Below are 20,782 nucleotides of genomic sequence, written 5' to 3' on the forward strand. Positions count from 1 at the left end.
TGTAGTTATGAGCTTACCCAAAATCCTAATGTAGCAAGTAAAATGTGAAATGTAGGTCACAGTGACCTTCTGTTGTATGTGGTTCTAATAGAAATGCAACCAATCATCTAGTTTGCTAAATCTAGTACAAACAAAGTATCAGAAATAAACTTAAAGCACAACTTACAACAGTCGGTGAAGTGTAAAAGATAGTCCCAGTAAACCCCCCCCCATATATATGTATATATAAAGTCAGCCCCCCTTAGCCTCCTCTCCTGGGATTTGGAATTATAAAATCCACTTCAAAGTGAAGTGTTACCTAGTAAAGAAGGGAGAAAAAATGGTTAAGATACATTTTTCCTGAAAACATGTACATGTTTTATATGCACTGATGTGGACACTGATGCCAACACTGGGGGTGATACAAAAAAATTGTGGGGCCCATTACAGGGTATAGCATGGCTAGGAAGTTGTACTGGGATATATGGGACAATACAGTTAAAATACTGGGGCCAATTACAGGGTACAGTAGGACCAGGAAGCTGCAGTGGGATACAGTTCATACAATAACGTTTTCAGGCCTATTGCATGGTTCAGCAGGGCTTGGAAGCTGTAGTGGGACAGAGGAGGTTTAGGCCCATTAAAGGTACAGTACAGCCAGGAAGCTGCAGTGGGATAAAGGAGGTAATACAATAAAGTACTGAAGCCTCTCATATAAAGTGGGATAAAAGAGGTAATACTGTAAGTATTAGGGCCTCTCATATAGTATATCATGGCTTGGAAGCTGCAGTGGGATAAAGGAGTTAATACAATAAAGTACTGAGGCCTCTCATATAAAGTGGGATAAAAGAGGTAATACTGTAAGTATTAGGACCTCTCATATAGTATATCATGGCTTGGAAGCTGCAGTGGGATAAATGAGGTAATACAATAAAAGTACTGAGGCCTCTCATATAAAGTGGGATAAAAGAGGTAATACTGTAAGTATTGGGGCCTCTCATATAGTATATCATGGCTTGGAAGCTGCAGTGGGATAAAGGAGGTAATAAAATAAAGTACTGAGGCCTCTCATATAAAGTGGGATAAAGGAGGCAATACTATAAAATACTCAGGCCTCTCATATAAAGTGGGATAAAAGAGGTAATACTATAAAGTACTGGGGCCTCTCATATATCATGGCTTGGAAGCTGCAGTGGGATAAAGGAGGTAATACAATAGAGTACTGAGGTCTCTCATATAAAGTGGGATAAAGGAGGTAATACTATAAAGTACTGAGGCCTCTCATATAAAGTGGGATAAAAGAGGTAATACTATAACGTACTTGGGCCTCTCATATAAAGTGGGATAAAGGAGGTAATACAATAAAGTACTGAGTCCTCTCATATAGTATATCATGGATTGGAAGCTGCAGTGGGATAAAGGAGGCAATACAATAAAGTAATGAGGCCTCTCATATAAAGGTGGATAAAGGCGGTAATACTACAAAATACTGAGGCCTCTCATATAAAGTGGGATAAAGGAGGTAATACAATAATGTACTGAGACCTCTTATATAGTATATCATGGATTGGAAGCTGCAGTGGGATAAAGGAGGCAATACAATAAAGTAATGAGGTCTCTCATATAAAGTGGGATAAAAGAGGTAATACAATAAAATACTGAGGCCTCTCATATAAAGTCTGATAAAGGAGGTAATACAATAAAGTACTGAGGCCTCTCATATAGTATATCATGGCTTGGAAGCTGTAGTGGGATAAAGGTGGTAATACAATAAAGTACTGAGGCCTCTTGTAGAGTATAGAAGGGCTAGGCACCTGTATTGTGATAGAGATTGTTGGCTACGGATGAACATTGATTACATATTGATAAAAAACAAACAAAATCATGGGGTCTCCAAATATGGTTTATGATGTCAAGAAATTTAATTCAAGAGTAGCTTTAACAATCAAATTTGTTAATATGCAATCCAAATATTAACAATCAAATCTGTTAATATGCATTCCAAATATTAAAGGACTATAAGAAATATTTCACTCTCTGAGGTTAAAAACACTCAAAACAATACATTTCCAACATAAATCAATGACTATTCAACATCAGACAAGGTTTCATGCCAGACATTTTGGAATTGATGGCACAGATCTACCTTTAGTTTCCAATACCGAGACTCAATTTAAGAAAAGTCTGCTCAAGTGCTACTGCTGAATCTGGGAACCTGAAGTCAGGTTGTTCACACGTCACTTTGCTAAATAAAAAAGTTAACTCCTCATTTGGCACATGGTTTGTTCGACTTCTGAATAATTTCTTACTGAGTAAAGAAAGAATTTTGGACATCAATATTGATAATAATGGACATCAATATTAATAATAATGGACATCAATATTAATAATAATGGGCATTAATATGAATAATAATGGACATCAATATTAATAATAATGGACATCAATATTAATAATAATGGACATTAATATGAATAATAATGGTTGTTGTTGTTGTTGTTGTAGGACTTAATGCCATTTTTCAGCACAAGATAGGCTATACATGGCGGCCAGTATTAATGGTGGAGGAAGAACCCGGAAAAGCCCCGGAAAGAACCACCAACCCATGAGAAGCTACTGGCAAGCTTTCTCACATAACCACATTAACCGAATCTGAGACTCGAACCGACGCAGACAGAGGTGAGATGGCAGTAATCCGTAACAGTGAGCGCTTTAGACCACTCGGCCACTCGGGGCCCCGAATAATAATGGGCATTAGTATTAATAATAATGGACATCAATATTAATAATAATGGACATTAATATGAATAATAATGGGCATCAATATTAATAATAATGGACATTAATATGAATAATAATGGGCATTAGTATTAATAATAATGGACATCAATATTAATAATAATGGACATCAATATGAATAATAATGGACATCAATATTAACAATAATGGGCACTAAAAAAGGACGTTAATGATACTGAACTGATATATGACTATTGACACTGGTTTTATAATTTTTTAATTCATATTATAAAAAGGACAGTGAGTAGAATTCTCTACGTATCACAAGTTTTTGTATCATATCTGAATTTCTGGCCAGTCAAGTGAAGTAAATCACATTAATGTAACAAATATTGATATCCACTGTAATTTCAGTCAGTAAGAAAATAAGCTTTCTATCAGGTAACATGGCAAAAATGAATCTACTGACAACCAAATGGACCATAAGCACCAAATGGACAATGACTATCAAAATGACCAGGACTAAGAAACTGACTATGACAATCAAACTGACCATCACTAACAATTGGACCATTACTATTTAACTGACCATGACTACCAAATAAACCATAGCTATGAAATTAACCATGAGTACCAAGTGGACCATGACTATCATAAGAATCAGACAAGACTCTGTTGCATACCCATGTCTGCATTTCCAACCGAAAGTAAATACTTTAGAAATCTCCAACAGGGTCATTTTTTTTTGGATGCATATTTTTAGATGTCACAAGGAACAAATTTAAGAAATCTTTCGATGTCACAAGGGACAATGTTAAGAAATCTTTAGATGTCACAAGGAACAATGTATAATCATGTTACTTGCGTATAATATGGTGAAGTTTAAGATACAAATTCCATGCGAGAATGTGAAAGTAATAAATAATAACAAAAATCAAACATGTAAACTTTTCCACAATGACAGAACAGCTATTTCAACTTTAAATGTACAAGCATACAAACAAAACAAAGTCAATAAAAATATACATATTTAAACGTACAATAAAAACATTCAAGAGAAAAAGAAATATGAGCCACTGTTTAATAAAATAGATATTGGCAAGTTTGGTACTGATTGGTAAAAAGTAAAACCACTCTTGTAAACTTTTTTCAATACATAGTTCCATATCTAACAAATGTTCCCATGTTAAGTTCTACTAGTAAACCTGGAAATGCTGTCAACACAGATATTTTAATATGAAATTTGATACTGACACAAAATTACCAGCACAAAATTGGACTCCATTTGCTTCAGTTCATTACAGTTCAGTGTACAGTGCATATGATATGTGTATTACATGGACTCCATTTGTATCAGTTCATTATAGTTCAGTGTACTGTATACAGAATATATATATTACATGAATAAAAAACATGTGAATCAGCATTATTATTAGCTATGTGCACTAACCTAAGGGAAAGCCATCTACAAAGTCTAGCTGAGTTGTGTGATGTTGAACCAATGTTACTGCACAGATAGGTTTCTTCATTCAGTCAGTGACCTTGACCTTTGAACTTTCTAATAAAAGTTCTCCCATGAACCAAATGCAGGTCTTCCACAAAACAATGCAACCATGGAAGATTGAAAAATCAAGTCACTGTGCACAAACTATTCATATTCTTTCAGTGACCTTGATCTTTGCCCTTCCAAGACAAAAATCTATATGGTTCCTCCTTTTTGGAAGTGGATGCCACCCACAAAATTAGGTAACACCAACAGGTGGAGAACTCCTGTTATTGTGTAGAAGCCACATTCTTTCAGTGACAGTGATCTGACCTTTGAACCTTGAAATAAATGGGATTCTTAATTACCTTACGTGAAATCTATCTATCAGTGACCTGACCTTTAGACCTTGAGATCAATGGAATTCCTTGCAACTCGAAGTGTAAGCTATCCATATAGATTAGAAACAGCAGGCGGTGGAAAATTACAATATTATTATTCAGAAATCAAACTGATAGACGAGTAGATTGATGAACATCATAACACTGTGTTATAGCAGTCCCATCTAAATAATCTGCTAATGCATATCTTACTAAAAATGATACACACGAGACAATGAGTTGATGTAAACAAATTTTCAGGAAACCCAAGAAGCTCTACGTACCTTCAATTTGAACACGGTTACATTAGTGACATTATGCAGCCAGGGTGCTGAGACAAAAAAAGCTACAGATTTTAAAATTCAACCCAGTTAACAATTACAGATTATATATTGTCCTCATCTTCAACTTCGTCTACACGAGAAAACACACCCTCTGTAATGTAGGCTTTCTCTGCATGCTTGGCCATAATTCTGAGAAGAGGGCGCAGTTTCAACCACCACTGATTGTTAGGTATTCGCTTCCTGAAGGAGGGAAAAAAAATGATATGGAGAGAGGACTTATTTCAATGTATAAATACATAAATAATTGAATCTGATATATATTAGTGTACAACTGTAAAGCAGGGACTGACAGAATATCGACGATCTCAACTGCTTAAATAACCCAAGCTTACTACAATGTTATTATACTGAATAGATCATTCATCCAATATCTGTCCCATTGGAGAGGGACAATCAGAACCATTCTGCATGCCCTGCCTCTGATTTTCTGGATTAGTTTCAGTATTACAACCTCTGGAATGAGGACAGTGTTGTACACAGGATCCCAAGGCCAGGGGACACTGTCCTTCACCTCCAGACTCTGGAGACATACAACATTTTAAAGGGACAATGTAAAACTTGAATACATATGTACTACAATTACTAAAAAGATGAGATAATCTTTTTTGCTTCAACGGCTTTGCTGCCTTAACTTTGTCACATTTTCCTTGGACACTTACATTATTGCAATAAACATTTTATCATGTGATATGTAACTCGTGAAAACATTAGCAAGCTTGAATGGTTAACTGGTTAACCTGAAATGAATTGCACCATGGAATTTTCTGTCTCAGACCTTGCTCTCATTTAACCTTAGTTTTCACTCATTATCTACTAGCATTTATTAAAATAAATACCCATATAAATATGCATTTTATAATAACCACATATATACCCATATAAATATGCATTTTATAATAACCATATATATACCCATATAAATATGCATTTTATAATAACCATATATATACCCATATAAATAAGCATTTTATAATAACCATATATATACCCATAAAAATACCCATATAAATATGCGTTTTATAATATCCATATATATACCCATATAAATATGTGATTTATAATAACCATATACATAACCATATAAATACCCATATAAATATGCATTTTATAATAACCATATATATACCCATATAAATATGCATTTTATAATAACCATACATATACCTATACAAATACCCATATAAATATGCATTTTATAATAACCACATATATACCCATATAAATACCCATATAAATAACCATATAAATACCCATATAAATACCCATATTTTCTTAATTACCTTTCTTTTCAAGTAATAGCTCATTAATCAAGTGACAAATTTTGCATTCGCATAAACTGGTCTCTTTTATCATTAATTCAGGCTTCAAAGAAATTAAATCTTCCCTGCTGTAGTTGTGGCTTTCACCTCCAAAATATGTTACACTGTTGGTGGTCAAAGACTTAGCAACTTGGCCAAAATATGTTACACTGTTGGCAGTCAAAGACTTTAACAACTTGGCCAAAATATGTTACACTGTTGGCGGTCAAAGACTTTAGCAGCTTGGCCAACTATCAAAACCCTGAATGCTTTCACTGCCAGATTCACTGGTTTGACGTGGATATTCATCTTCAATCTTACAACTTTTATCACCTTTAGTAACTTTGACAAAACGCCAACAAAGCTGTGAATGAACATCCACTAAAGAAGAATGTAGGCATATTCTTCAATTTTTTCCTGACAAAAAAAGCATGCCAAGAGGGTTTGCACAGGTCAAGATTTTGGGGTGAAAGGACAAAGTAAGCCTGCACTTTATGTACAACAATGGGATGGCATATGTCCATATTTCCTATGAGCTGTCTGAAAGGGTGCTGATGGCCCATGCCTCTGGGTCTAGGAATGGAGAAACAAAGGAGACCAGTTTGCTGTTCCACCTTGTCTGGAATTGGTCTTGCATCAGTCAGCCCCATTGGGTGCAGATTCAATGGAATATGGACAGATAGAGATAGGATGCAGAGCCAATGTAGACGGACGGAGATAGGGTACATACTCAATGGAATATAGACAGATTGAGAGAGGGTGTAAACTCAATGGAATATAGACAGATGGAGAGATGGTGCAGATTCAAGAGTATAGACTGATGGAGATAGAGTGCAGACTCAATGGAATATTGACAGATGGAGAGAGGGTGTAGACTCGATGGAATATAGACAGATGGAGATAGAGTGCAGACTCAATGGGATATAGACAGATTGAGACAGGGTACAGACTCAATGGAATATAGGGCCCCAAGTGGCCAAGTGGTCTAAGGCGCTCTCCGTTACGGATCAATGCCATCTCACCTCTGCGTGGGTTCAAGTCTAGGATTCAGCCAATATGAGTATGTGAGAAAGCTTGTCAGAAGCTTCTCGTGGGTCGGTGGTTCTTCCCGGGGTTCTCCTTCTGCCATTAATATTGGCCGACACGTATAGCCTATCGTGTGCTGAAAAATGGTGCTAAACCCTACAACAACAACAACTCAATGGACAGATTGAGAAAGGCTATAAACTCAATAGAATGTCGACAGTGGAGAGAGGGTGTAGAGTCAATGGAATACAGACAGATAGAGATATGGTGCAGACATATTGGGATATAGACAGAATGAGAGAAATACAGACTTAATGGAATTTAGATTGATGGAGAAAGGGTGTAGACTCAATGGAATACAGACAGATGGATAGAGGGTGCAGACTCAATAAAATATCGACAGATGGAGAGAGGATGCAGACTCAATGGAATATAGACAGATGGAGATAGAGTTGCAGCCTCAATAGAATATAGACAGATGGAGTGAGGGTACAGACTCAACAGAATATAGACAGATGGAGATAGGGTGCAAAATCAATAGAATATAGGCAGATGGAGATAGTATGCAGACTAAATAGGATTTAGTCAGATGGAGCTAGGTGTGGATCCTATGTTGTGCCATACATCTGATTAAGAGAATGGGTGAAAATAGTCTCAGCATTGTGACCAATGCAATCAGAAAAGATCAAAGGATTTTTGCCTGTTTTCATATAAACAATCATCAAGTACTAAAAACTGATTAATTGGTGTATCTGTAACAGATTAAAGAAGCCAACTGTGAGGCCAATGTATTCTACTATATGTAATTCCTATCAATAAGCCAACTGTGAGACCACTGTATTCTATTTTATGTAATTCTTGTCAAGAGGCCAACTGTGAGGCCACTGTATTCTACTGTATGTAATTCTTGTCAAGAGGCCAACTGCAAGGCCACTGTATTCTACTGTATGTAATTCCTATCAATAAGCCAACTGTGAGACCACTGTATTCTACTGTATGTAATTCTTGTCAAGAGGCCAACTGTGAGGCCACTGTATTCTACTGTATGTAATTCCTGTCAAGAAGCCAACTGAGACCACTGTATTCTACTGTATGCAATTCTTGTCAAGAGGCCAACTGTGAGGCCACTGTAGTATACTGTATGTAATTCTTGTCAAGAGGCCAACTGTGAGGCCACTGTATTCTTCTGTAATACTTGTCAAGAGACCAACTGTGAGGCCACTGTATTCTTCTGTAATTCTTGTCAAGATGCCAACTGTGAGGCCATTGTATTCTACTAACTGTAATTCTTGTCAGGAAGCCAACTGTGAGGCCATTGTATTCTACTGTATGTAATTCTTGTCGAGATGCCAACTGAAAGGCCACTGTATTCTACTGTACATAATTCCTGTCAAGAAGCCAACTGTGAGGCCACTGTATTCTTCTGTAATTCTTGTCAAGAAGCCAACTGTAAGGCCACTGTATTCTACTGTATGTAATTCTTGTCAAGAGGCCAACTGTGAGGCCACTGTAGTATATTGTATGTAATTCTTGTCAAGAGGCCAATTGTGAGGCCAATGTATTCTACTGTATGTAATTCTCGTCAAGATGCCAACTGCAAGGCCACTGTATTCTACTGTATGTAATTCTCGTCAAGATGCCAACTGTAAGGCCACTGTATTCTACTGTATGTAATTCTCGTCAAGATGCCAACTGTGAGGCCACTGTAATCTACTGTATGTAATTCTTGTCAAGAGGCCACATTAAGGCTATAAGAATTTACTGTATGGAATTCCTAAACCAACTTTGATGCAATTCCTGACAAGAATCTGAGCATATGGCTGGGACACAAGAATTTACTTTATGCATTTCCTCAATTTTTCATTCAGAGAATGTTTAGTTTTGTTATCTTCAGTAAATGATACCAAAAGTTTGATTGGGTTACAATTTGTTTCAGAATCTATGAACAATTCAAGGCAGTCATAATAAAAAAATATTAACATTTTCCCCAAATGTTAAATGATAATTACATTTCACAAATTCAATTTGACTTACTCAAAGTTTGTTTCTTTCTTTAGTTCCTCCACTGGGGTGAAAGTAAGATGTCTTTTCTGCATACCCAGAAGTACAGCTGTACTTGGGGATGTTGCCTTCAGCTTACCTGTCAAGTAAAAGACAAAAGTTTAATCACATCAATAAATATTTTGTAATCTATAGGCCTATCACAGTTGTACATCAATCAATCAATCAATCAATCAATCAATCAATCAATCGCATAACTGACATTACAATGACCAATAAGGGCCCCAGGTGGCTGCATGGTCTAAAGTGATTTTCTTTACATATCACTCACAACTCACCTCTGTCCACACGGGTTTAAATCTAGTTTTGACCAAAGTAGGCATGTGAGAAAGTTTGACATTGGGTCAGGGGTTCTCTCCACCAGATATACGTATGCCATGTATAGCCTAACATGTGCTGAAAATAGCATTAAGCCCAGAAACTTAAATAATCACTGACAAAAGTTATAACCTGGCTAGGTGTTAAGGTCTACCAAATTAAACCTGGATGATGATTATGTTGGACAAGGGGATAGCCAGGAGGCCAGTGGGACATTGTTGTTGTTTTGGTTGAATAAGCTGTCTTACAGTAGGCCAGTGGGACATTGTTGTTGTTTTGGTTGAACAAGCTTTCTTACAGTAGGCCAGTGGGACACTGTTGTTGTTTTGGTTGAACAAGCTATCTTACAGTATATCAGTGGGACATTGTTGTTTTAGTTGAACAAGCTGTCTTACAGTAGGCCAGTGGGACACTGTTGTTGTTTTGGTTGAACAAACTGTCTTACAGTATATCAGTGGGACATTGTTGTTTTGGTTGAACAAGCTGTCTTACAGTAGGCCAGTGGGACATTGTTGTTGTTTTGGTTGAACAAGCTGTCTTACAGTAGACCAGTGGGACATTGTTGTTGTTTTAGTTGAACAAGCTTGTCTTACAGTAGGCCAGTGGGACACTGTTGCTGTTTTGGTTGAACAAGCTGTCTTACAGTATATCAGTGGGACATTGTTGTTTTAGTTGAACAAGCTGTCTTACAGTAGGCCAGTGGACATTGTTGTTGTTTTGGTTGAACAAACTGTCTTACAGTATATCAGTGGGACATTGTTGTTTTGGTTGAACAAGCTGTCTTACAGTAGGCCAGTGGGACATTGTTGTTGTTTTGGTTGAACAAGCTGTCTTACAGTAGACAAGTGGGACATTGTTATTGTTGTTTTTGTTGAACATGCTGTCTTACAGTAGGCCAGTGAAACACCAGTGCAAGTTCTACTCCACTATAAATTATAATAAGTCAAATTTCTTATTAATATGAATGAATTCATGAGATAAATTTTTAACTTGAAGAAACCTGTCTGTATTCATGGAAATGTGTCATGTACTGCTGCTATAAATAGAAACTAAGGAAAGTAGGCCCAAGATGGAAATGTATTATATACTGCTGCTATAGATAGAAAATAAAGATTGTATTATATACTGCTGCTAAAAAGAGAAACTAAGGCAAGTAGATCCAAGATGGAAATGCATCATATACTGCAGCTATAAATAGAAACTAAGGAAATGTATTATGTGCTGCTGCTATAAATAGATACTAAGGAAATGTATTATATATTGCTGCTATCAACAGAAAGAAAGGAAATAAGGTCCAAGATGGAGAACCATACTCTTACCCTATTCTTATCCATCATTCTTTTTTTAAATAAAAATATTCTCAAATCTATATGATGCATGTGATTATTGAAATGATAATAAAAACGCTATCACAACCTTATATTCCTTTTTTAATAAGTGCCAAAAAAGCACAATCCACAGAAAAGCTTTGGCTATCTGCAACTTGAATAGTTTCAATAACTTAAGGTGATAAATGCTTTCATCACTACTTAAAGTTCCAACAATCCCCAGATTGAATAAATTAGTTTCATAACTTTGGAAGGCGATAAATATTGGATTATTTACCTTATTATTTTAAATGAGAATCGTATCATTTAACATTAAATCCTGAATTTCACTATAATGAAAGACATCTGTATCAAGACAAATAAATAGTGTCTCTGAACACTCTTCATATTTCACTATAATGAAAGACTTATTTATCTAGACAAATAAATGTCTCTAAACACTCTTCATATTTCACTATAATGGAGGACATTTATATCAAGACATATAAATAATGTCTCTAAACATTCTTCATATTTCACTAATATGAAGGACTTATTTATCTATACATAAATAATGTCTCTAAACACTCTTCATATTTCACTACAAACCTGCCAACCCTGATGAGATGGTCTCAGTAAGGCAGTTTATATTTTTCCATAAGTTTGACCAGTTTTCAGTAAGGTGTAACAAAATATTATAAACTGCTGCTGTAAAGCTGACAAATGTATTAAAAATTCAGTATTCGAACTATGCAAGTAGGTAAACATTAAGCGCAAATGAAAAGTTTGTAAAGTACACATAGACCTTATTTACCACTAGTGCAAACTTCAGTTCCAAACCACATGCACCTCAATGGCTTGTTTATATTTCACAGCCTGATGTAAGTCAATAGTATTTATTAATTTCATGTGACGATGGCAATCATATCTCCCGCCACTCGACATACTCAAATCGAAACATGATGTCCAATAAACTTAATTTGTCCCTTCCTGCTTTTATTCACAAGAACCTGAATACTCCTTTTCACTCTTCTGTGCTGATTATTAGCACTATTTAAGAGGCTTAACTACATCTTCAACATCACTTGCTGGATGCCATTTTTAAAAATTCTATAATCAACAGTTTGATCATGCAGATGCTTCACATGGAACAAATATGTGCAGTCTAAAGCATGTGAGGTACTGCTGTAATGTTAGTCTGGTTCCCTGACTAATTCCACTGATTCTAATATGAAACCTGGATCCAAATCAAACATCGATGATGCAATTATCTGTATTTTTCAGCAACAATCGTTTTGCCAGAGCTTTTGCTTTTTTACTGCTAGTCCATATTTTAAAGGTCAATTTCATAAAACTTATGGCAAAATCGTAAGGATTGGCAGGTCTGTCACTATAATGAAGAATATTTATATCTAGAGAAATAAATAATGTCTCTAAACACTCTTCACATTTCACTATAATGAAGGACTTTTTTATCTAGACAAATAAACACTCTTCATATTTGTTGCTGTTGCTGTGGGTTTAACGCCATTTTTCAGCACACGATAGGCTATGTATGGCGGCCAGTATTACTGGTGGAGGAAGAAGCCGGCAAAACCCCGGGAAGAACCACCGACCCACGAGAAGCTACTGGCATGCTTTCTCACATATCCACATGTGCCGAATCCTGGACTCGAACCCACGCAGACAGAGGTGAGATGGCAGTGATCCATAACGGAGAGCACTTTAGACCACTTGGCCACTCGGGGCCCCTCTTCATATTTGTACAGACACTGAAATAAAATTATCTAAATTAAATATCGTATACTTTATATCTGACATCATTTTTACTGAGATAATCTACCCCTGATAGTATTTTACAGAGATAAAATTATCTCAAACGAATGTCCTATACTTTTACCTCTGACCGTATTTTACAGACACTGAGATAAAATTATCTCAAACGAATGTCCTATACTTTACCTCTCACAGTATTTTCAGTGATCTTCTCGATGATGAATTCAACAGCCTTTGCAGCCATTTTTGTGCCATAGTTTCTGTCAAAGGGGGTTGGAACTCCACCTTGTTGCATGTGACCAAGAACATTTTTTCTACAGGTGAACACTCCTTTGGCCTCTTCAGAGAATAGCTGGTGAATAAAATCTGTTGTGTAGTTGGAGTTAGCATTTTCATTTCTGTGGGACCAAAAACAAAGAATCAAAAATTACTCAGAGTATAGTTGGTTCTGACTAAAATACTCCAGAATTTGTTAAAAAATGATTATGGAATTTATTTTTCAATGTCATCATATAAAGAAGTATTACAAAGAAGTAGTACATTATCCCTTCAGGGTTGTGTCATTTATTGTAAATAATAACAATAATATGAAGAATAATATCCTTGATGTTGTTGTTGTTGTAGGGTTTAATGCCATTTTTCAGCCCATGATAGGCTATACATGGTGGCCAGTATTAATGGTGGAGGAGAAACCCGGAAAACACCGGAAAGAACCACCAACCCACGATAAGCTACTGGCAAGCTTTCTCACGTACCCACACTGGCTGAATCTGAGACTCGAACCCACACATATTATAAAGGATATACATGCCTAACTAACCCTTAGAGTGCTAGATACACCAATGGGTGACAATATATTATAAAGTATATGCATACCTAATTAACCCTTACAGTGCTAGATACACCAATGGGTGACAATATATTATAAAGTATATGCATACCTAATTAACCCTTAGAGTGCTAGATACACCAATGGGTGACAATATATTATAAAGTATATGCATACCTAATTAACCCTTAGAGTGCTAGATACACCAATGGGTGACAATATATTATAAAGTATATGCATACCTAACTAACCCTTAGAGTGCTAGATACACCAATGGGTGACAATATATTATAAAGTATATGCATACCTAACTAACCCTTAGAGTTCTAGATACACCAATGGGTGACAATATATTATAAAGTATATGCATACCTAACTAACCCTTAGAGTGCTAGATACACCAATGGGTGACAATATATTATAAAGTATATGCATACCTAATTAACCCTTAGAGTGCTAGATACACCAATGGGTGACAATATATTATAAAGTATATGCATACCTAATTAAACCTTAGAGTGCTAGATACACCAATGGGTGACAATGTATTATAAAGTATATGCATACCTAATTAACCCTTAGAGTGCTACCTACACTAATGGGTGACAATATATTTTATAAGATATACATATACCTAACTTAACCCTTAGAGTGATAGATACACTGATAAGTGACAAAACATTATAAGGTATATGCAAACCAATTTTACCCTTGGAGTGGTATATACAACTTTCCCACACTATACTGCACTCATGGGCCAAATTATAACACATAGGAACGTGTGGATCCCACACTATACTGCACTCATGGGCCAAATTATAACACATAGGAACGTGTGGATCCCACTGACCAACTTATAATATGGAAGCAGGTACGCATCCACTGAGCCCCTTATAACATCAAGGCAGGTGTGGATATCACTGACCCACTTGTAATACAGAGGCAAGTGTGGATCATATTAAGGTAGGTGTGGATCCCACTGACCACTTATAACATGGAGGCAAGTGTGTTCACAATTTTTAAAAAAAATGCCAACAAAACTTTACTGAACATGAATAAAACAGATCAAAACTGGTAAATGAAACCTGAAAATACTGCACATTTTATCATAAAAAAGCAGTTATTTGTGTCCAGAAATTTGAATCAACATCATGAAATTCACTGATTCTATTAGGTCATATATTCTCTTGATAAAAAGACCTGTCAGTACACGGAAAATAATATACAACACACTCTATATCATGTGGAATATTAGTAATGTCAACTGGTTTAAATGCACCCATCTATACTTTACATAAAAATATAATGGAAATAAATTCCATTTCATTATCCATTATTTTCCGACCAACTTAAAATGTACATATTAAAATTTAAACCTTTATTTTGCACCATGGGATATAAAGACGTGTTATGCAGAATTTATATTCACTGATTCTCATTAGTACTTACCTAAGTATCAAACCTCGTTGTACGCCAGCACTCAATATTTTGTCCTTCAGGTGAAACACATCATCCTGAAATAAAGATTTTGGCCATTTTCAATATTTCAGCCTTTCAGTTAAAACACTGTACTGATCTGACCATCCATTCAGGAGGAAGAGTGATTCCAAGATTTTCAAGACGGCCACTGTGAGAACCATACTGCATGTTCGAGTACTAAATTTTTATCTGGGACCATTAAGACCAGGTGATCAATGTGAGAACCATACTGGATGCCAGAGTACTACATTTTCATCTGGGACCATTAAGACCATGAGATCAATGTGCGTATAGTTCCAAGCAATCCTCCAAGTAGCTTAGATAAAATTGTGCAAACAGATGGATGGATATCCGACAACAGACTAGAAAAAAATTATGACATACCATCCCATAAATTCTTAATAAACAATAAAAACTTATGAAAATCTAAAACAATAGGCACCATAAGTCTAAAAAAGACTGTAGTATAACTCCCAAACAGCAAACTCAAACAATTTACTGTCACTGAAAATAGATGATATACACTGGTCAAAGGCAAATTATCTCAGTCCATTGATTTTTCCTGTGATTTTAAATGGGCAAATGGAAGTGGGGAGGAATTATTAATCAGGTACTTTTGTGATTTTCAACTGAGAAATGGAAACGGGGAGGGGGTTATTAATTAGGTACTTATTCATGTGATTTTCAAGTCAGCTTCATGCTCCTGGCATGCTTAAATCAAATTTCACATATGCGCTCGACTATTTCAACTGCTCAGACTGGAAGTCTGACATATTCTGGACTGCCAGATAAGTGATTCTTCTGAAGTCAATATTTCAGATAGGAGCAAACCCACATGCTCCAGGCTGCCAGACAGGTGCATACCCACATGTTCCAGGCTGCTAGGTAGGTGATTCTTCAAGCTCTGCTTAATGCATATCACAAACCAAATGAACTCAATGCAAATTCTGATTTGCCAACATAAAATGTGCCAGCAAATGAAAATAGTGATCAGTGGTAATGTAATGTAAAGTGAGAATAAACTCTGTGTTCAAGCATGGTAAAATGGATTCTAATGTGACATAACATAATGTACTGTAAAATGTGGATATACACTGTTTGCATTCAACCTGTATTAGAATAGAACCTAATTTGACATAATGTACTGTGAAATGTGAATATACACTGTTTGCATTCAACCTGTATTAGAATAAATCCTAATTTTACATAATGTACTGTGAAATGTGGATATACACTGTTTGTATTCAACCTGTATTAGAATAGAATCTAATTTGACATAATGTACTGTGAAATGTGAATACACACTGTTTGCATTCAACCTGTATTAGAATAAATCCTAATTTTACATAATGTACTGTGAAATGTGGATATACACTGTTTGCCTTCAACCTGTATTAGAATGGATCCTAATTTTACATAATGTACTGTGAAATGTGGATGTACACTGTTCGCATTCAACCTGTATTAGAATGGATCCTAATTTTACATAACATAATGTACTGTGAAATGTGGATATACACTGTTTGCATTCAACCTGTATTAGAATGGATCCTAATTTTACATATGTACTGTGAAATGTGGATATACACTGTTCGCATTCAACCTGTATTAGAATGGATCCTAATTTTACATAACATAATGTACTGTGAAATGTGGATATACACTGTTAGAATTCAGCCTGTATTAGAATAAATCCTAATTTGACATAATGTACTGTGAAATGTGGATATACACTGTTTGCATTCAACCTGTATTAGAATAAATCCTAATTTGACATCATGCACTATAAAATGTGAATATACACTGTTTGCATTCAAACCGTATTAGAATAGATCCTAATTTGACATAATGTACTTTGAAATGTGAATATACACTGTTTGCATTCAACCTGTATTAGAATCAATCCTAATTTGACATATTGTACTGTGAAATGTTGATATACACTGTTTGCATTCAACCTGTATTAGAATAGATCCTTATTTGACATAATGTACTGTGAAATGTGAATATACACTGTTTGCATTCAAACCATATTAGAATAGATCCTAATTTGACATCATGTACTGTGAAATGTGAATATATACTGTTTGCATTCAACCTGTATTAGAATAGATCCTAATTTGATATCATGTTGTGTGAAATGTGGATATACACTGTTTGCATTCAAACCGTATTAGAATAGATCCTAATTTGACATAATGTACTGTGAAATGAAGATGTACAATGTTTGCTTTATATCAGTGGTAGGACAAAAAGCATAGATCCTGATTCACTTATGTTTTATACAATAACACATCTGGGTCTATGCTGCTTGATGTATCCTTAACAAATGTAAAATACGCTACACTGTAAGGAATGTTTCTACCCCTCTGTAGTATCATTAACAAATGTAAAATACACTACACTGTAAGGAATGTTTCTACTCCTCTCTAGTATCCTTAACAAATGTAAAATACGCTACACTGTAAGGAATGTTTCTACCCCTCTGTAGTATCCTTAACAAATGTAAAATACACTACACTGTAAGGATTGTTTCTACCCCTCTGTGGTATCATTAACAAATGTAAAATACACTACACTGTAAGGAATGCTTCTACCCCTCTGTAGTATCCTTAACAAATGTAAAATACACTTCACTGTAAGGAATGTTTTTACCCCTCTGTAGTATCCTTAACAAATGTAAAATATACTACACTGTAAGGAATGTTTCTACCCCTCTGTAGTATCCTTAACAAAAGTAAAATATACTACACTGTAAGGAATGTTTCTAGCCCTCTGTAGTACCTTAACAAAGGTAAAACACACTTCACTGTAAGGAATGTTTCTACCCTTATGTAGTACCTTAACAAATGTAAAATACACTTCACTGTAAGGAATGTTTTTACCCCTCTGTAGTATCCTTAACAAATGTAAAATATACTTCACTGTAAGGAATGTTTCTACCCCTCTGTAGTATCCTTAACAAAGGTAAAATACACTACACTGTAAGGAATGTTTCTACCCCTCTGTAGTATCCTTAACAAATGTAAAATACACTAAACTGTAAGGAATGTTTCTACCCCTCTGTAGTACCTTAACAAAGGTAAAATATACTACACTGTAAGGAATGTTTCTACCCCTCTGTAGTACCTTAACAAATGTAAAATACACTTCACTGTAAGGAATGTTTCTACCCTTATGTAGTACCTTAACAAATGTAAAATACACTAAACTGTAAGGAATGTTTCTACCCCTCTGTAGTACCTTAACAAATGTAAAATACACTAAACTGTAAGGAATGTTTCTACCCCTCTGTAGTACCTTAACAAATGTAAAATACACTAAACTGTAAGGAATGTTTCTACCCCTCTGTAGTACCTTAACAAAGGTAAAATATACTACACTGTAAGGAATGTTTCTACCCCTCTGTAGTATCCTTAACAAAGGTAAAATACACTACACTGTAAGGAATGTATCTACCCCTCTGTAGTACCTTAATAAATGTAAAATATACTACACTGTAAGGAATGTTTCTACCCCTCTGTAGTATCCTTAACAAAGGTAAAATACACTACACTGTAAGGAATGTTTCTACCCCTCTGTAGTATCCTTAACAAAGGTAAAATACACTACACTGTAAGGAATGTTTCTACCCCTCTGTAGTATCCTTAACAAAGGTAAAATATACTACACTGTAAGGAATGTTTCTACCCCTCTGTAGTATCCTTAACAAAGGTAAAATATACTACACTGTAAGGAATGTATCTACCCCTCTGTAGTATCCTTAACAAAGGTAAAATATACAATACCATAAGTAATGTTTCTTACCCTCAGATCTGTAATGCTAAATGCTTCCTCATAAATGTAGGCAGCATCAGCACCACCTGCAACACCTGCTAGGGTTGCTAAGTAACCACAGTAGCCACCCATGGTCTCCACAATGAACACCCTTCTCTTTGTTCCAGTTGCACTTTGTTTGATTCTATCACAGATCTAACAAAAAAAAATAATTTAAAAACAGTATTTACTTTAAAACTGAAGCTAAAGCAAGGTGGAGTATGAAAGTATTGAAACGGTTATGTGCTGATGATGGCAGTAGACAGACATAAAAAAATTACTGTAATCTAATACAACGTTATGTTGACTTGTTGACTTCCCTAATGAACAGGAGGAGAAGGTAAACAAGCAGAAGTATGTGGAAAGATGGTAAGTGTTCTTGATGCTGCTGACAATTATTTTGATGGTATTGACTGTGGTGGTGGTGATGCCAGTGATATACTCACATCTGTAATCTCATTTAATGCAGTGTCAGCCCCAAGACTGAAGTCAGTTCCAGGTACATTGTTGCTAATTGTACAAGGAATCACCACCATTGGAATACAGAATGCTTCATATTTTGACCTAGCCTCTGCCATCTGAAGGGCACTGTGGTAGGCCTGCAAAGAAAAATTAAGGAAGGTTGGACATGAGAATAGTATACATTCTAATGAGACCTGGTTTCAGACATCTTAATGGCACTGTGGTAGGCCTGCAAAGAAAAATTAAGGAAGGTTGGACATGAGAATAGTATACATTCTAATGAGACCTGGTTTCAGACATCTTAATGGCACTGTGGTAGGCCTGCAAAGAAAAATTAAGGAAGGTTGGACATGAGAATAGTATACATTCTAATGAGACCTGGTTTCAGACATCTGAATGGCACTGTGGTAGGCCTGCAAAGAAAAATTAAGGAAGGTTGGACATGAGAATAGTATACATTCTAATGAGACCTGGTTTCAGACATCTGAATGGCACTGTGGTAGGCCTGCAAGGAAAAATTAAGGAAGGTTGGACATGAGAATAGTATACATTCTAATGAGACCTGGTTTCAGACATCTTAATGGCACTGTGGTAGGCCTGCAAGGAAAAATTAAGGAAGGTTGGACATGAGAATAGTATACATTCTAATGAGACCTGGTTTCAGACATCTTAATGGCACTGTGGTAGGCCTGCAAGGAAAAATTAAGGAAGGTTGGACATGAGAATTGTATACATTCTATTGAGGCCTGACCGCCACCATCTGAAGGGCATGATGGTTGGCCCACAAGCAAGAATTAAAAAATTGTCATGAAAATTTTTCAGACATTCTAAGACATCAGTAAATGTAATATTATTAGCAAAATGTTATAATCTACATCAGAAAAATCACAATAAATCTTTAGAAATTCTGATGTCAATGTGATGTTATCACCAAGTCATTAAGACAATGTGGATAAAAAACAAGATTTTGGAGACATCTTTTTCAAAGAATTCTCAAAGTTTCTCCCTAAACTGGTGTTAGCTTTTATTTTGATCACAATATATTAACAGCTGGTCTTAATAAAATTAGTAGGGCCCCCAAGTGGCTGAGTGGTCTGAAGTGCTCTCCATTACGGATCACTGCCATCTCACCTCTGTCTGCATGGGTTTGAGTCTAGGATTCGGCCAATGTGGGTATGTGAGAAAGCTTGCCAGTAGCTTCTCGTGGGTCGGTGGTTCTTCCCAGGGGTTTCCTGGGTTCTTTCTCCACCATTAATACTGGCCGCCATGCATAGCCTATTGTGTGCTGAAAAATGGCGTTAAAACCCACAACAACAACAACAATAATAAAATTAGCAACTAACTATTCTGAATTTGCCAAGTACCATTTTGTATTAATTAAATACAAACCATGTCCCTTATACTCAAAATGTCTGAGCACAAAGTTCAGCTAAGCTCAAAAAGCCTTAATTCTGATATCATTCTTGGCTAAATATGTTAATAAAG

The 20,782-nt window shown here is 35.8% G+C and overlaps 1 protein-coding gene across 6 annotated transcripts in view; it reads right to left on the reverse strand.

Moving 5' to 3' along the window:
* Nucleotides 1-1,864: 1,864 nt before the first annotated feature.
* The window catches only part of LOC149791118 (ATP-dependent 6-phosphofructokinase-like), a 100,867-nt gene continuing 81,949 nt past the window's right edge, over nt 1,865-20,782 (reverse strand). For all 6 annotated transcript variants that reach the window (XM_089973040.1, XM_089973039.1, XM_089973038.1 and 3 more), the window contains 6 exons: nt 19,282-19,434; nt 18,827-18,991; nt 14,990-15,054; nt 12,898-13,109; nt 9,284-9,389; nt 1,865-5,105 (listed from right to left, as the gene is read on the reverse strand). In XM_089973040.1, coding sequence (XP_089829166.1) covers nt 4,967-5,105; nt 9,284-9,389; nt 12,898-13,109; nt 14,990-15,054; nt 18,827-18,991; nt 19,282-19,434 — 840 coding nt within the window. In that variant the 3' untranslated portion in view covers nt 1,865-4,966. The remainder of the gene's footprint in view (nt 5,106-9,283; nt 9,390-12,897; nt 13,110-14,989; nt 15,055-18,826; nt 18,992-19,281; nt 19,435-20,782) is intronic.

This window comes from Sinohyriopsis cumingii, chromosome 10 (assembly GCF_028554795.1).
Source record: "Sinohyriopsis cumingii isolate HCF-2022 chromosome 10, ASM2855479v2, whole genome shotgun sequence".
Taxonomy (NCBI): Eukaryota; Metazoa; Mollusca; class Bivalvia; order Unionida; family Unionidae; genus Sinohyriopsis; species Sinohyriopsis cumingii.